The sequence below is a fragment of the Paramormyrops kingsleyae genome, chromosome 20 (assembly GCF_048594095.1).
Source record: "Paramormyrops kingsleyae isolate MSU_618 chromosome 20, PKINGS_0.4, whole genome shotgun sequence".
NCBI classification, from domain to species: Eukaryota; Metazoa; Chordata; class Actinopteri; order Osteoglossiformes; family Mormyridae; genus Paramormyrops; species Paramormyrops kingsleyae.
In genome coordinates this window covers 20,864,310-20,881,192 of record NC_132816.1, presented here as the reverse complement: position 1 = coordinate 20,881,192, position 16,883 = coordinate 20,864,310, and the positions used below count along the sequence as shown (strand labels likewise).

At 49.7% G+C, this 16,883-nt stretch overlaps 1 protein-coding gene across 4 annotated transcripts in view; it reads left to right on the top strand.

The window, feature by feature from the left end:
• cyth1b (cytohesin 1b) overlaps positions 1–14,694 on the top strand; it is a 47,940-nt gene extending 33,246 nt beyond the window's left edge. For 3 of the 4 annotated variants that reach the window (XM_023820379.2, XM_023820377.2, XM_023820381.2), the window contains exons 2-13: positions 1,827–1,909; positions 4,703–4,767; positions 5,745–5,811; positions 5,907–6,025; positions 7,179–7,259; positions 7,378–7,490; positions 7,764–7,912; positions 8,006–8,118; positions 10,698–10,776; positions 11,014–11,085; positions 11,923–12,077; positions 12,480–14,694. In XM_023820379.2, the coding sequence (XP_023676147.1) occupies positions 1,827–1,909; positions 4,703–4,767; positions 5,745–5,811; positions 5,907–6,025; positions 7,179–7,259; positions 7,378–7,490; positions 7,764–7,912; positions 8,006–8,118; positions 10,698–10,776; positions 11,014–11,085; positions 11,923–12,077; positions 12,480–12,558 (1,175 nt within the window). In that variant the 3' untranslated portion in view covers positions 12,559–14,694. The remainder of the gene's footprint in view (positions 1–1,826; positions 1,910–4,702; positions 4,768–5,744; positions 5,812–5,906; positions 6,026–7,178; positions 7,260–7,377; positions 7,491–7,763; positions 7,913–8,005; positions 8,119–10,697; positions 10,777–11,013; positions 11,086–11,922; positions 12,078–12,479) is intronic. The other variant, XM_023820376.2, reaches the window with a different exon arrangement.
• Positions 14,695–16,883: the final 2,189 nt, after the last annotated feature.

Here is a 16,883-nt window from a genome sequence, read left to right as displayed (position 1 = left end):
AAATTTGGCAGCTGTAATGTGTTGGCTGTGCCCTGCTGAGTGCGGGTGGGGGAAATCTCTCCAACGACATCTCATCGCACGTGTCGTGTTGATGGCACAGCCGGTCACCATGGTGATGACACAGCCTGGCAAACGGGCTTGCGTCGGGCGCGTCTCGATCCCGCAATTTTGGAAGATCGTTTGCTCCTTGGCTGTCCATTGTGTCCGTGACCTCCATTTTGCTGACTGTGATATGTGTCCTCCCAGAAGCCTTTGCAGGGTATCGTGTGGCTCTGCTGGTGATATTACCCAGGATGCACTTCCTCATAGGCATGATGGTTAATGTATGTCTTTCTCTGTGTAGGCAGGATGAAAATAACCATCACATCCCACAAATCTAGATACAGATCATATCTATATATACCTTTGTATACCTTTGTGTTGACAGACTTCCCATTAGATCAGTGCAGTCAGTCAGAGGTCATGCCCCCCCCACACATAGTGAGATGGGCCACATGTGGAGGGGGAGCCGCCATTCCTAGTCATCCAGGGAGGAGGTCATCGATTTTACGGCCCGACTCCCAGCTTGCTCTCTCTGCGCCTTGGCCTCTTGATTTGACGCGCACGCACACCAAACATACACGGTTTCGCTGTTGTTTTCATGTCTTTTTATGAAGCTCTTGAGGTAAACAAGCCATATATTAATTTTAAAACATCACATGCCTTTTCTATGTTTTTTGTTTTTACAGATAATAAATGAAATTACTTAATTCGCTGGATAGAGATATTTCTTGATGAAAGCGGTATAGTATTGCTTATAAGACTATATTATGTGTGACAATCTACTGTATTCACATGTAATAATGTACCTGAATGATTTTCAGACGTTTCACATACCTCTTTGCTTTAATATTAGGGGAAACATTATTTCCTGATAGGAGAAACATAGGGAAACTGAATTGCCCGGAACACCGTAATACCAAGCCGCTTGGAAGAAATGGGGCACACGCGAAATACCGAACAATGCCGCTTGAAAATCAAAAAACATAATTAAATAACTTGTTTGCTTTCAAAAGACTGAATTAGCAGTAAGCTAATTCTTACTGCTTTGATTGGCATAGCCAAAGTAAGTGTACGTACGTAAATGTAATTGATGGCAGCATGATTTGGATTTTACTGAATCTTATACTGTGATAGAAGCTGACATAACAATAAACCGCATTTTCCAGCCTCAACTGTTAGTTTTAATTTTGGGCTGTCAGTCAGGGGCGGTCACTGATGATGTAATTTGGCGCCGGTACCATTTTTTTACGCCAGTGGAAAACCGACATGAAAGTACCAAACTTTCTGCACTTTATGGAAGTACCGAAAGTACGGTACCTGGTGCGGTGGAAAAACGCCCAGTGATGTCCCTGCACCGCTGCTCACTGACACAAGGGCGGCGCCACATACACAGCCTCCATGTGACACTGCAGCATCAGAAGGGTTGGCCCCATTAAAGAGGCCCAGAGGGAATTGGCTTTTCCATTCCTGGAATATGATACTTCCTGTGGTCGCAGACTGTAGTCGTTCTTGGTTTAAGATATGATGTCATCTCTGTATGAGGGGGGGGAACTGAAGTTTCTGTGTTGAAATGAATGTGACATGCAGGAAAGCAGTAATGAAACGTTATCGTGATTCTCCCTTGATGACACAGCAGTGAGCCTGACGCACTTCTTCACTCAGCACGTGTCGATGGTCAGAAATGATACGGATGAGGTGTCACCAACACGGGACCCTAAACCTAACCCTAAACCTAACCGGAACCCTAACCTCAATGCTAACTGATGCCTTTGTGTGTCCCTCAGTGCCTGACGACCTCACCCCAGAGGAGAGGCAGGAGCTTGAAAATATCCGTCGACGCAAGCAGGAGCTGCTAGAGGATATTCAGGTGTGTTTTTAGAATACTCTGTACCTGTACCCCACTACTGTATCCCCATACTGGTACCAGCTTGCATATAACCTTCCATATACCCGTAGCTGTTGTTCTGTCCCCTGGCCATGGCCTCCCAGGCCCTCAGATGCTCTGTGTCACTCCCATCTAACCTTTTCCAGGCGATGTCATCCCTCCTCCTCCTCGTTTTCACTGATCCTCCTCTTTGGCAACCATAAAGGCCCTCTAAGATAACTCCTGAAAGCCAGTGACCAGCCCTCCACCTCCCCCTGCTACCATACTCACATGCTGTAGGTTACAGTCACCTGACCTAAGCATACTGGTTGATTTGGTTGTTTTAGCCGCGCCTACTTGACATCCCTGCCACCTCTGGCACACCCCAGCCGACTGCGGTAGGAGCGGTGGGGGGGGGGGGGTGCAAATGGGCCTCCTAATCTCATTACACTGATTGTCTAAGCAGCTGGGGAGGTCAATCTCTTTTTTTAGGTCATTAATTAACAAATTGAGTAAGAAGCCTATAGCACATTCCTCCTGCATTCTTTTCCAATTACGCTCTGTCACCTGCTCACCCAGTTTAGCTGAATGGGTGTCCGGGCTGGGGGCGTTAGCTTAAGGGAGACACCCTCACCCAGCAGCCACACGATTGGCTGGAGCAGTGACGGATTTACCCGGAACCCCAAAGTACAGTGACCTGGAAGATGGTGGGCTGTCTGGGGGGTGCTGTGGTGTCTCTCAGGGGTGTCTTTGTGGGTAGTTTTTTTTCGGGGGGTGGGGGGGCAGTTACTGCACTGTTCTTCCCATCCCATGCTCTGCTGATCTGCAGGTGCAACTATTTCCCATAATTCCTCTGAAGGTTCACGCGGTCACCTACTGGGACTATCATCCCCCCCCCCCCTTGGGTGCCAGAGGATACGCCCCCCCCCCCCAACTCCCAGGGATGGTGACCCCATTACTCCAGTTTCGCCACACCCGCACTTTCTCTGTGCTTCTCTCAGCATCTTCAAGGACATGGAGAACCCCCCCCCCCCCCCCCGCTGACAAACACACAGTGCCAACGCGTCCGGTGACATCTGCCTCACCCCCACCCCCGCATCGCCCTCCCAATCCCCCTCTTCTCGCTCCTATCTCACTTTCACTCACTGTGGCTTACAGTGGTGCTACTTGCTAGAGCCGGAGGGGGGGGGGGTGCCGGATTAAAGACCATCTGGCGTCTGTGCTGCGATGTCACCCTTCTCCTGTTGCCACTTAACCCCACCCCCAGGGATGCCCATAGATTCTCAGGATCGGAGGGGGGGGGCACACACTCCATCATTAGGCAGGTCAGGTATCCGGCTCACAACAAAGGCCCGAAGATTAAACATGGGGGCCTGAGACACCACCAGCAGGGTGAGAGGTGGGGGTTGGGGCGGGGCCAGTGAGATGGCCGGCAGGGGGCGCTCTTCTGAGCATCTTGTGTAACTGGGGCTTTGGGTTTCAGAGGGAACGGGGGGGTCGGGCAGTCAGCGTGGATCCTGGCGACCTCTGGGGCTGTTAGTGCTCATTCTCACAAAGTGAGTGTGTGTATGTCAGTGTGTGAGTGGATTATGTTTTTATTACATTGTGGGGACAAAACACATTAACACATTAAAAACATGTTATTCTGATGTTGTGAGGACCATTATTCAGGTCCCCACAATGATCTGTGAAGGCAATCAAAAAACTAAAAATGCCAAAAGTCTTGAATTTTGTTTGGTTGCTTATGGTTAAGGGTGGGGCTGGGTGGGGGTTAAGGGGGGTCATAAGGCTGGTTCATTCTTCTCCACACAAGTGCAGCACTCGCGTATCCACTCTGCGTGTGCCTGCATGAAAATAGTCATATATATATATATATAATAGTGAAAAATATGTGTTGTATTTATATTTTATTAATAATGATATAAATTATTATTCTAATATTCACTGCCCCAACACTTGTGAAAAGCATCTATGTAGGTATTTAAAGTGGACACTAGTGAATCGATCACGTGCAGTGCACAGTGTGTCCAGACCTGCGCATACGCCGCTGTGCAAAATTTGCAGTGCAGCCGGCGTTCGTCCGCGGAGGCGCACAATGACGCCAAACGCGTCATAAACGTTTCAGCGGACACGTCCGCTAGTACGCATGCGGAGGAGTATGAAGCGCCGCTGAGCCTAGGAACGCCATGTGTTGCTTGGCTGCTGATTAAGCCGGTCTGCTTCGGCTAATTGCTACATACAGACACTAGGTCCAGTTCCCTTGGCTCTTTGACCCTGTTGCTGTCGAATCCCCCCCCCCCCCCCCCTTCCTGGCCCTGGGTGCGATCAGAGGGTCGCACTCACGGCGGGATCAAAGCACGTCTGTCCCTGTGGGGTTACAGAAATGAGCCCCCCCCCATCCCCCATAGGCTGCCGAGATAGCGAGGGAGGGGCTGTTTTAGAGCTCCGTGGAGAGAAGCCCTCTGTCAACACTCTCCCCCAATCCTGTCTAGTCATCCCTTTTCCTCAAATCTTTCATTTCCATCTCCTCTCATACATCCCCTACTTACCCAGTGACCCCCCCACTCTGCTCCTCACGCTGCTCTAAGCCCAGCTGCTGCCTCTGAGCCTCGGCTAGGAGGCCACACCCTGCCGTGCCACCCCCCTGTCCCGTGTCACAAGGGGCCTCCCCTCTCAGTCCCACCCAGGGTCCTCGCAGCTGCAATTGGGTGGGTGGGGGAGGGGGTGATCGCTGGCAGTGTTCTCCCCAGGCCCATCTTCACCCTGCTCCCCCTCCCTTTTGTTTTCCTGTTCCAGCGCCTGAAGGATGAGATAGCAGAGGTGACCAGCGAGATTGAGAACCTGGGCTCCACTGAAGAAAGGTGACCTGCCACAAGGGGGCGTGTGTGGGGAGGGGGGTGCACGTCCCAGAGGGTGGTGAAGCTCGGTGCAGCCGGGTTCCTTATCGGGGTGGGGGGCTAGTTGGTGACTTAAAATGGGCCATCGGATCTCAGCCACGTTAAATATTAATCTTCAGCCCTTCTTGGGATTTCGGGCTGGGTCTGGCTTTAAGGAGGCGCCGTAAATGTTTCATGGCACCGTCCCGTTCGGAGACGGGGTTGGCGGTGAATAATTGAGTGCTGTAGGACCTTCATCCCGGAGTTAACCACGGCCCGCTCTGCAGGCGGGTATCTTAGCCGTATCATAGGGTCGGATATTAAGCCTTTTATTCAGCTTGTAAGGATTCATGATGTGACATCACCCCGTATTACATGCTGGCTTCCAACGGATTCTGCGTCGATTTTCTTTTTCTTGGATTCTCCTTTTCCACATGTCTAGCCGGGTCACATGATTAGGGTGGGGGTGCATGGAGGGGGGGACCTGCTGAGGCCAGAGACCATGCTGAGTGTGGGTCACGCTGTGTGACTTCAGAGTAGAAATGTTGTGGGTGTGCAAGGCGCCCTGGTGGATATTGCGGAACCGTCTTCCTCATCAGCCTGTGAATCTGTCCTAGAGCTGGATCAGTTACCCAGAATAGCTGTTGTTCAGGGTGTGTGGGTGAGACACAAGGCATTGTATGTCATTGCTCTTCCTCTCCAGGAGTGACGTAACCATGGTGATGACTAAAACAGAAGTGGTGCAAGTAAACCCCACCCTCGTGATGTCATGGCACGAGTCTGCCATGTGACCCTGTCTGTTTTGTTTCTAGAATACCAGGCCACAGAGCAGGGGTTTGTGGGGGTGCAGACCCCCCTAACGGGGATGTTTTGATTGGTAGCAATATAGTACATTGTGGGTTTCATCACTGAAACTTCTGGAAATGTCCCACATGCGTCTCACGCTGACGCCGCTTTTTCAGGAAAAGCATGCAGAGGAACAAACAGGTGGCCGTGGGCCGCAAAAAATTCAACATGGATCCCAAAAAGGTAGGCATGTTCACCCATGGGCGCCCCCTGGTGGTAGGTTCTGGTGCCATGGCCCGCCGGGGTCGATGACGCTCCGTCTGCTCCATCCCCCGCAGGGGATCCAGTTCCTGATGGAGAACGACCTCCTGAAGAACACCTGCGAAGACATCGCCCAGTTCCTCTACAAGGGTGAGGGGCTCAACAAGACGGCCATCGGCGACTACCTGGGCGAGAGGTGAAGGCCGTGACACCCCCGCATCAAGAAACCCGAGAGCTCCCATCACGTGTCGGCGTGCTCGCGATTAGCCTGGCTTCTTGGTGTTGCTCCACGTTTCCCCCAGTCCGCGTGAAGATGTTACTCTGCCAAACGATGGCAGTCTTCACAGAGGAGTTCCGAGTGCTGCAGGTTGTCATGGCAACAACAGGAAACCGCACACTAATCCTCGCGGACGCTCCTGCTGCCTCTGGCTTAGCTGCAGAGATGTCAGCTGTGTGCCGTCTAGCCGGATTTAAATTTTGCAAAGCAGGTCAGCGATCGGATGCTGTTCCCCATTTGTCAAATATTTATGACTAAACCTCCCCCCCCACGTGCAGTGCATGAACGTGGTGTTCCAAGGGATTCTAGCACCTTCTCTTCTCAGGCCCTCAGTCACAGATCCTCATGTTAGCGGCACAAATCCGATGGAGTGTCTTTTAAGAGGGAATAACGGCATTCCGAAATAGGTTAGTACATTCGCAGCCCTCAAAGCTCGATAAATGCAGTGCGGGGCGTAAACGCAGCTGCGACAGACCCAGAAAAGACTGGGCTTCATGGGGTGTTTGCCCACTCCTGCCCTCACGCCTACCCTAGCATTTCTGTCTACTGACCGGGAATTCCATTTGTCAGGAGCCGGGAATTTTGTTTTTCTGAGTCTCTCTCTACTGCACTCCAGAGGGTCAGAACCAGTCATGCCATTTTAGGTGAATCATAGGAGGAGCCCAAATTATAGCCCTTATAAATGGCCAAGGGGTGAGGCATCACAGGGCAGAGAGACGCAGCCCACCCATGTTTTTTCTGGTCTTGCATGTTGACCGAATAACATTAGAGTATCCAAACAAAAGGAAAACGTGTGCGGATACATGATAAAAGCCATGGGCCAATGTCAAGAAGTGGTGTACGGTGATGGCATTGTGGGAAATGGAACTCTGGTGTACGGTGAGGACATTGTGGGAAATGGAACTCTGGTGTACGGTGAGGGCATTGTGGGAAATGGAACTCTGGTGTACGGTGAGGGCATTGTGGGAAATGGAACTCTGGTGTACGGTGAGGGCATTGTGGGAAATGGAGCTGAACGTGCCTCATTGTGTAAATAGCATCCCATTACTAATGCCGTTCGCTTGCATTACAGGGACGAGTTCAACATTCAAGTTCTGCACGCCTTTGTGGAGCTGCACGAATTCACAGACCTGAACCTGGTACAGGCCCTAAGGTAGGAGCTGAAACGGCGAAGTGTTCCGCCCCCTATGGGCAAAGTAATGGCAATGCTCTCGGTACCACAGTGGGTGATGGGAATGCCTGCAGCTGATTGGCCGACGGTGTCCTTGCAGGCAGTTCCTGTGGAGTTTCCGGTTGCCGGGAGAGGCTCAGAAGATTGACCGCATGATGGAGGCCTTTGCTCAGCGGTACTGCCAGTGCAACCCTGGCGTCTTTCAGTCTACAGGTGTGTGTGCGTCTTCCCTCGGGGTCAAACACGGGCCAGCTTTCAGAAGGGCCCGTTTGGACCTGACAGCTGTGGTGTCAAAGCCACGTCAGCCTCAGTCATTGAGACACTTCCTGCTGACTCTGCCGTTAGAGGCTCAGAGAGACTGCATCAGCACACGCCCGCCTCACACTGCTCCTGTCCGTACATGGGCTTTGACTCTCCTGCCTGTTTGTGGGCTTTGACTCGTCTGTCCATACATGAGCTTTGACTCCCTGTCCCTGTGTCCCCCAGACACCTGCTACGTTTTGTCCTTCGCCATCATCATGCTCAACACCAGCTTACACAATCCCAACGTCAAGGACAAGCCCTCGGTGGAGAGATTCGTCGCCATGAACCGGGGCATCAATGCGGGGGGCGATCTGCCCGAGGACCTGCTGAGGGTGAGGGGGCGGTGTGGTGTGTGTGGGGTGTAACCACCGCACACCTCGCTTTGGCTACCTCACCTTCCTCATCTTCCCCCACACCATCTACAGAACCTCTATGACAGCATCAGGAATGAGCCCTTCAAGATCCCGGAGGACGACGGCAATGACCTCACGCACACCTTCTTCAACCCGGACCGCGAGGGCTGGCTCCTCAAACTGGGTGAGTCCTGCTGGCCGCTCCTCGGGCGCCTCTGCCAACGGGGATGGGTGACCCTGTGTTACCTGGCTCACGAAATTGATGACATCACCATCCATCTCCAGATAGGCAGAAGGGCCCAGCCAGCCAGCTGACAGGGCGGGTTGCCGTACACATGCACGCCTTTTAAACATTAGGCAGATTTGTTTGCAGTTTTTTCCAAACTGTTGAAACCGTGGATTCTGATTGGACAGTCACGATGATGTCTGTTGCGGAAGCCGGTAGGTGCGCCCAAAAAGGCCCATAGCCCCCTCCCCCTGGAACAGTCTGTTCCTCTTTGCCTGCGTGGGTTTTAAACGAGTAACGGGACTTAAATTGAGGAAGATGCTACATGCAGATTTCGAGAACAAAACACAAAAAAACAAATGTCTGAAACTGACACAACATTGCAGTGTGCAAAAAAAACCATCCCCGGCTCCCTAACCCCCCAGCCCCCATCCTGCCCTGTGCTGGGGTAAACAAGATCCTAGTTCAATCCAGCCCAGTCCAAACAAACAAGCCGTGAAGGGCGGCCCCCAGGAAGGGGGGGACTCTGCTGTCCGAGTCTGTTTATTCACAGCTGTGCTACACCCCCCCACCCCAAATGAACACCCACCCGCCCCCAGCCAACAACACCAGGTCGTAAGAGCAGAGGACAATCCCCTCTCTTCTAACGCGCCGGCTGGGGGTGGGGGGGGGGCAGGGGGGGCGACACAATCAAGGCTCTGTTCGCTCACAGGGGCGTGGGGGTCACACTGCCGGCTGGTGCTGCCTCCACATCCTCTCTCACGCGGCCCCGCACCCCCCCCCCCCCCCCGCCGGTAGTATGACAAAGAGGAAATCACACGGGCACCTCCACAGCCACCCGCCTGCCTGACCAGGTCCTCTCCCACCACAGCCCTGGAGGAGTGTGGCCCCCCCAAGCACCTGTGAGTTAGGAGGGACTGGCTTTGCTGATGTGCGGTCATTCCTCTCCTGGGGGGTGTAATTTCACCCCCCACGTGCGATTGCCCTGACTTTGCGAAACATTACGCTCAGCTTTATACCTTACCCCAGGTTATGATTTCTGTTTTTTTAACTTCATTTTGTGTTCTCTTCTTCCTCGTTTGTTTGTTTGTTCGTTCATTTGTTTCCATGATTTTGGCTGTTGTCTTTCACCAGGAGGTATGTACCCTTTTATCCCCCAAATAGCTCATCGCTTTGTTGCCAGGGTCTCCCTGGAGGTCCGCCATGCTTCCGTTCCCTGCGTTTGTTTGTTTTTATTTATTAAGTATCGTCTTGTTCGGTTTGTTTATTAGTTGCTTACCCTCCGTTTTGTCTGTGCTCGTTCTGCGTTCTGTGCTTCGTGCCGCTTGTCTGTGGTGCATTCCCGGGTCCCCCGGGGCGTGTTAGTGCTGCTTGAAGCTGGCAGAGAGCCTGCAAGGGGTCTGCAGCTGTGTGAGTGCCAGCCTTGGGACAAGTGGCGCCCCCCCCCCCCGATTCCACTCCATTCCCCCCCAAAACCACGTAAACTGAACCTGTCTGCTGCATTTCTTCAGAAGAAGGGAGTTCAGCACTCATATTCGAGAGGTTTGTGGCTGTTACTGAAGGCTGAACTGATTTGAAATGCTGCACTCTGATCTGGACACAGAAGATCCTCTGCCTGGGGTTTCTGGAGTGGAATACAGTGGTGGTGGGGGGGGGGGGGTCACTGCCTCTGTACCAGAGCGGCTGTATGTGTGTGAATAAATCTGCAAGCAATGTTCCCCAGTACTGGACTGCAGTGGAGTAGCTGGGGAGGGGGTGCCTGTTTGTCGGGCTGGGAGGTCAAGTCTTCTCTGTTCACAGTGCAAACTGACCAATTACAGGGATAGGTGATGTTATGGAGGGTAGTTCCGTTCTAGAATAGATACACTTTCTAGGAGGAGCTAATGAAGGCCTTTGCAGTGTGTGGGCATGCGGTAGGTGGGAGAGAAGGCTCTGCTCTGCTCTAGTCCAGTACTCTATGTCTGCACATCTGAGAGATCATTAATCCACAACCTACAACTATACCAATTATCCAATCAGCTTCCATCGTGTTCCCGTAGTCCTAACGTCGCATTTGCCGATGCCTGCTTTGTGTGTCCCGGTCCAGTGCTGCCGGAGATGCTGGAGCAGCTGGGACCATGCGGGAATGTGGGGGTGTGGCGTGGGTTCCATTCCAGTGTCACATGGTCTACCCCTCCCGTCATTGTGTTGCTGTTGTTGTTAGTCTGGTCTTTTGCTGACATCTAGAGGCCTGTGCTGCTCATAGCATGAGAACGCAGCTGACGTCTGGGGTGTCGTTATGAGTGGTGTGTGTACTGTGCCGGTGACGTGTCCGCCGCTGCTCCGTGCTCCTGCTCGCTCACTCCACAAGGTGTGCAGATGGTGCGATAGGATGTCTCCGTGATGAACCGCGGCTTCAAGTCTGTTCACAGCAGCTGCTGTTCGTCGGCCTTGTTCATTGGCTGTTGCTCTCCTGCTGTTCTCAGCTTTGATTGGTCACCATCCACTTCCGTCCCCCCACCATCCCACCCCTGGTGACCCCAGTAATTTCACCTCCACAGGTGGACGAGTTAAAACCTGGAAAAGAAGATGGTTCATCCTCACAGACAACTGCCTGTATTATTTTGAGTACACCACAGTAAGTAGCAGCGGGGGACTGGCTGAACGAGCCTTCCCAGAATGCACAGTCAGTTAGTGATTGGCCAGCACTGGCACATTGTCCTGTAAGGCATTAGGAGGGCGGAGAGCTCCATGATTGCGTTTGGTGCCTGTAGAGTTCTTCTCCTGGCATTACAATCCCACAGGCTAGAGTTTAATGGGACTATCTGGGAAAAAATTTTGCTTCACCCACTATTTTTTTGGAACCTTTTCACAGGACAAGGAGCCCAGAGGGATCATTCCCCTGGAGAACTTGAGTATCCGGGAGGTGGAGGACTCCAAGAAGCCTGTAAGCCATCATCTTCTCCTGCGGTTTTTGTCGGGAAGCCTCAGGTCACCAGCAGTCAGCTGGGCCGTGTTACTGGGCCTTGTTACTGGGCCGGGTTACTGGGGCGTGTTACTGGGCCGTGTTACTGGGCGTGTTACTGGGCTGTGTTACTGGGCGTGTTACTGGGCCATGTTACTGGCCGTGTTACTGGGCCGTTTCCCGAAACCGAGCTTAGCACCTTCATTCTGTTTAAAATGTCGTTGTTTAATAATAAATATGATAATAATAATAATTATTATAATAAATCATTTGGTCAGTCCTTTTTTATATAGTATATTTATATGTTTTAACCACACAGTTTACAAAATGCTTTACAGACATTTAAATGAAGGGCATTAAAACATAAGAATAATATAAACATACAGCACAACAATGTCAGTTTTAAAAAAACAAATAACAACAGCAATAATAATAAAATACCACCAAAATGCGGGACTTTAACCAGCCACATTCTTGTAGGGGACTGTAGACCACCCTCTCTGCTCTCTGTAGGGGACTGTAGACCACCCTCTCTGCTCTCTGTAGGGGGCTGTAGACCACCATCTCTGTCTGCTCTCTGTAGGGGACTGTAGACCACCCTCTCTGTCTGCTCTCTGTAGGGGACTGTAGACCACCCTCTCTGTCTGCTCTGTAGGGGACCACCTTCTCTGGTCCTCATGCAAGGGGACACAAACCCCTGCTGTACTGGAGCCCAAACCCAGTGTCCTCTGGGGGATTGAAGCCCCAGAGGATAATACTGTATAATAACGCCCAGTGTTCTCTTTGCCCACCCTGCACCTCTGACCTCTTTTTCTGCAGAACTGCTTCGAGCTTTTCATTCCCGACAACAAGGACCAGGTGATAAAGGCCTGCAAGACAGAGGCAGACGGCCGCGTGGTGGAGGGAAACCACACATTCTACCGTATCTCCGCTCCCACCGCGGAGGAAAAGGACGAGTGGATCAACAGCATCAAGTGAGAGAGGCTCTGTACACCCTACAGTTCAATGCAGATACATCACTGGAGGCTGTACCTCCTCAGGAATTAATCTGCCTGTACCCATGTCATTTCCAATCGCCAATGTCTGCGCCTCATCTCAGCAGCATGGGCTTTCTATGAGGGAGACCACCTGCCCAGATGCTCACCTGTTTATAGCCTCTACTGTAGCTGTGAGGGTAATTTAGGTTCTCTGCTGGTGTGAACGTTGTCCCTTTATAAAGACATTTCTTTAAATGAGCAGTAAAGTGTGGCATTGTTTGATGCTGCCCCCTAGTGGTCAGTGATAAAACATGTATCTTTTTCAAAACATGTATATGCTGTGGAAGACCTGTATTGGGTTTTGGGCTCTAATGTGTCCCTCCCCCTCCTGTGTGACAGAGCGGCCATCAGCAGGGACCCTTTCTATGAGATGCTGGCAACCCGGAAGAAGAAGGTCTCGTCCGTGAAGAGACACTAGCCCGGTGACTGGACCCCACTGTGGCCCGGCGGGGCTTGGGGACTCGGGACTGGTCCTGCTCATGCTGTGCAGGAGGAGGGACCGGTGCTTTCAGGGTGGGGGTCTCAGCTGGGGGCTGGGGGCTGGGGGGGGATTCCCCATACGTGTCCTTGGATTCGGACGACGCAGCAGCGAGAGCTGGCTTACATTGTACCGCTGGACATTCCCACCCCCCTCTGCTGACCCACACTTTTAAGAGGAGGGTGAGGATGTCCTTTTTATCATTGTCCCCCCCCCCCCAATTCTCCTCATGATGTACAGCTCCTTGCTTTCACTTGCAAACTCCCATACAGAGACTTTATAGCCTCCTGCTGGAACACACATGCACACACACACACACAAACACACACACACCAAATCTGAATGTCTGAATGAATGTGGTTCCTGGAATTTTCTAACGTGGATAAGAAAACGAAAACACCCCCGCCAGGCTGAGAAGGTATCGCTTTTGTTTGTCTTTTACTGCTTTCATATTTATTATGAATAGATGGGCAGCTTGCCCTGGCCCTCGCACTCTCTCTGGGGATGACTCCTATTCCTGTGGTCAGGCAGGTGGATGCGTTTTCTCTGATAAGCTTCCAGGCAGTGGATGACTTTATGTGCAGTGTAAGGTGACAGGCACTGTGCACTGTGAATACCGGTCAGGTCATGTGATCCAGGACGGGGGGGTAAACAAAGCTGAATTGGGGTGGGGGTGGGTTAACAGTACTGAATGAGGAGTAAGGTGAGCGTGGAAGTTCCCCCAAAGCCTGCAAGCATCACACCATTCTTGACAACATGTTTCGCTGGCCTGTGACGTGTGCAGACATGAAGTACGCGGATTAGTACTGCCCCCCATCCCTCCCCCCCCCCCCCCCCCCGAAAGGGGCAAGGACTGCAGCCGGGCTCTGGGCTGGTGGGAAACAGCGCCGACTTTGCACTGGAGCAGCAAGCTCGACATGTGGCCGGGGCCCCATCTGAAGATCAAAGGTCACAAAAACAGGACGGATCGGCTCAGGGTGGACTGGAAGATAAATACGAAGCATCTGGTGGACATGTGAAGCATCTATCCTGTGAGGGACCGACTGGCAGGAGAAAGAGCAGCGAGTCTGAGGTGATTCCGGTCTCCTGCAGGCCTGGTTGGGTAGCCAATGAGCCTTCTGGTCACTCCTTCCACATTCCTGCTAGGCTATTAACCCAGATTGCTGAGCTGTAATGCTACTTGTGATGGTATGAAGCTCGTATCGTCGGACTGAGCACTGCCACAAGAGCAGACATGAGACTGGAGTGTGACCATATGACTGGAGCGCAGACCTAAGCAATGGCAAACAGCGCGGTCTAGTATGAATGGCAGGGCACAAAGTGCATTTGTATACCCTCAGGGGGCGGAGTCTGACTCAGGGTCGGTTTGGTGATTGGTTGTTTTAGACTCCTTTTGCCCCCCATTGGCCAACAGAGAGTTCAGAACTACTCAGTATCGCTCAGATGCTTGAGTCTTCATGCTCTAAACATGCCCTTCTATGCTCCTCTATTTCTATGTGTAGGATTACCGCTCCTGCTAGGCCACCTTGCTCATATAAATATGTGAATTGCCAGGCTGACCAGGGTTCGACCTGCTCTCTCTCAGCCAGCATAAATGTTTCAGCACCGTCTGTCTTCAATAAATGAAGGTATTTTGTATCATTTTAAAGGAAAAATGTATGCTTTTTTATGAGGAAAATTGCACCAATATTTGGTACCACAGCTGTAACGACTTTCTGCTTCTTGTCTGTTCATCTGAAATGCAGTTCCTAGTGACATCTCGGTCATTACTTAGGTTTTTGTTTGGATTTTGTTTGCTTTCATTTGTGTTTCTTTGTTTCTCTTTACACAGATTACTGTACTGATTGCTGAGAAGCCAATGCAATCCAACCTTATAAAGTGACAGTATTCGTCTATAATCTCTCAAGACTGTATATAACAAAATGTGTCTATTTACTGTCTATTTTGCTTTTAAGATATAAGTTTAATAGAAATATACTGAGTGCCAGATCTGTTTTTTGTTTGTTTGATTTGAAGCTTCTGCCATTGCCATGTAATCTAGTGCTGATAAAGAGAATAAAATGAATTACTGATTTATTATGGTGTTAAGCTACAGCACTTCACAATGTAACCCTATTTTGATGACAAAAAAATCAAAGCGCTGAGTAAAAGCAGATTGCTGTAAAATTCCAATAAAATTGTTCCAATCAACATAATAAGCACAGCAGTTGGTAAGTAAGTGTGAATTTTGAATGTTTAGTAACAAGCAACATGCCTAAAGTGCATTTCATGAGGGCTTAAGATTGAAGGACATTTCAGGATTTAAGACACCAGCCTTTCCTTTGGTATCCTACATAATATTCACCAAAAATGTGTGCAGAGTTCACAGGGATTGTTGGCCTTTCACGCTTCCTGTTTATCGTCTGCCTCCCTTCCCGTAATCCTGTGGCTATTGGCCGGCCCGTCCCCCAGTCCTCGCCCCTTCCTGAAAGGCATTCGAAAGCCCACGTGATGAATCTCACCCGTGCACCACTGGCTGCCTGCAGCACACCAGACAGGCAGCGTCTCAGGCCAGGAATGCCATCAAAATTAGACTTCTACCACTTCAGGAAGGTATATCAGTGAGATGCCCAGATCACATTATATGACACTTTTTAAAATAAACATACTGTATGTAACCACATGCACAAGATCTGCCCTAAATAGTGTCATATCATCATGATATTTCCTTTTCTATTATGTCTTATGTAGCCTCTTGGTTTGTGGTTTTTACTGTAACTGACATATTATAGTTACCATAATCTGTAAAGTACAAATCCCGATAGTCTCCTTAATGTGGCCAAAATTTAAATTTATTGTGGAAACCTGTTATACACTTAACATTAGTAATAAGCAGGAAATTCATGATCTACAGACAGGTTAGACCATGGTAACTACCCATAATGACAATGGTAACGCTTTACTTGACGGGGCAGAAATAATCATGTGATTATTTATGTGTTAATTAACCATAAACTAAGTCTTAGTTACATACTGATCTTGTGTTAATTCATGAATCATGATGCATGTTTTAGCTCAAGCAGTTACTATAATTGTTACTATATCTGTTAATTCTGTAAACCTTTGTGAACTACCGAAAGATCAATTCATGAATAACACACGTTATATACTGATCTCATATTTGTTCATCATTAATGAATCATGATGCATCTTTTATCTCAAGTAGACTATATTTGTACATGATTTGTACTTCAGTAGTAACTGAGTTATGACTAAGTATTTATGCCCCCTGAAGTAAAGTATTACCATGACAATTAATGTTGCTGTATGAGTTTCCCTGTACAGCTTATTTGCCCATTTGTTCAGTTCTTCATTTTTACCGGAGCAATACAAGTGTAGTTCCTTGCTCTCCTGACTTAAACCAACAATGTGTTTCTGTGTTTGGCTGAGATGGACCTAGTACAGGGGTGGTCGATATTATCTGCAAAGGGCCGGTGTGTATGTAGGTTTTTGGTGTAACCTTTAGGTCAGCTGTTCAAACCCAGGTGTGAGGACTCTTCAGCCAATCAGTCCTCTAATCAGTAATCTTATTAGGGAGTTCCAGTGAAAACCCACACACACAGCAGCCCTTTCTGGATAAGACTGGCCACCCTTGGGCTAGTTATCAAACACTATCATTATCAATCAGATTACTGTAATGTGTCTCTATGGCCAGAAGGGGGCGGTCAAAGTCTTTCAATGTAAAGGCATGAGGCCTATCACTTTCTCCTTTTTTTTCTTAACAAAAAACCAAAGGGGAATTGTGGAATGCGAGCGAAACACATTGCAAAATCTCATTTTACCATGTGCTCTGTATTAGGACCCCAGAAATTTGACATGTGTTTACAGTTAGGCCGATCTCAGTCCAGCTCAGTAACAGCAATGAACTGTAGATTGCATATGTATGTCAATTACATCCCAAATCATGAGGTAAAATTTCTGGAAAGTGGCATTTTATGCTTATTACAAAATTGTCATTTATAGTGGAAAATTCATAACTAATAATGATATAAACAATAATAAGTCAATAAACAAACAGTAATGGACTGGTTAAGGCTGTAACAATTTACAGGACACTCAGAAATTCTCAACAGTGATATGGCATTTAACTTTAACCTCAGCAGTATACACGATGGTGCTCAGTGAAAACTAGTTGTTTTGAACATATCTGGGGGAAAAAAAAATAAAAAATTTTGAGAACCAGATTCTCTAGATCCCTGTGATCCTGTCAAGCATAACTGGCTGGA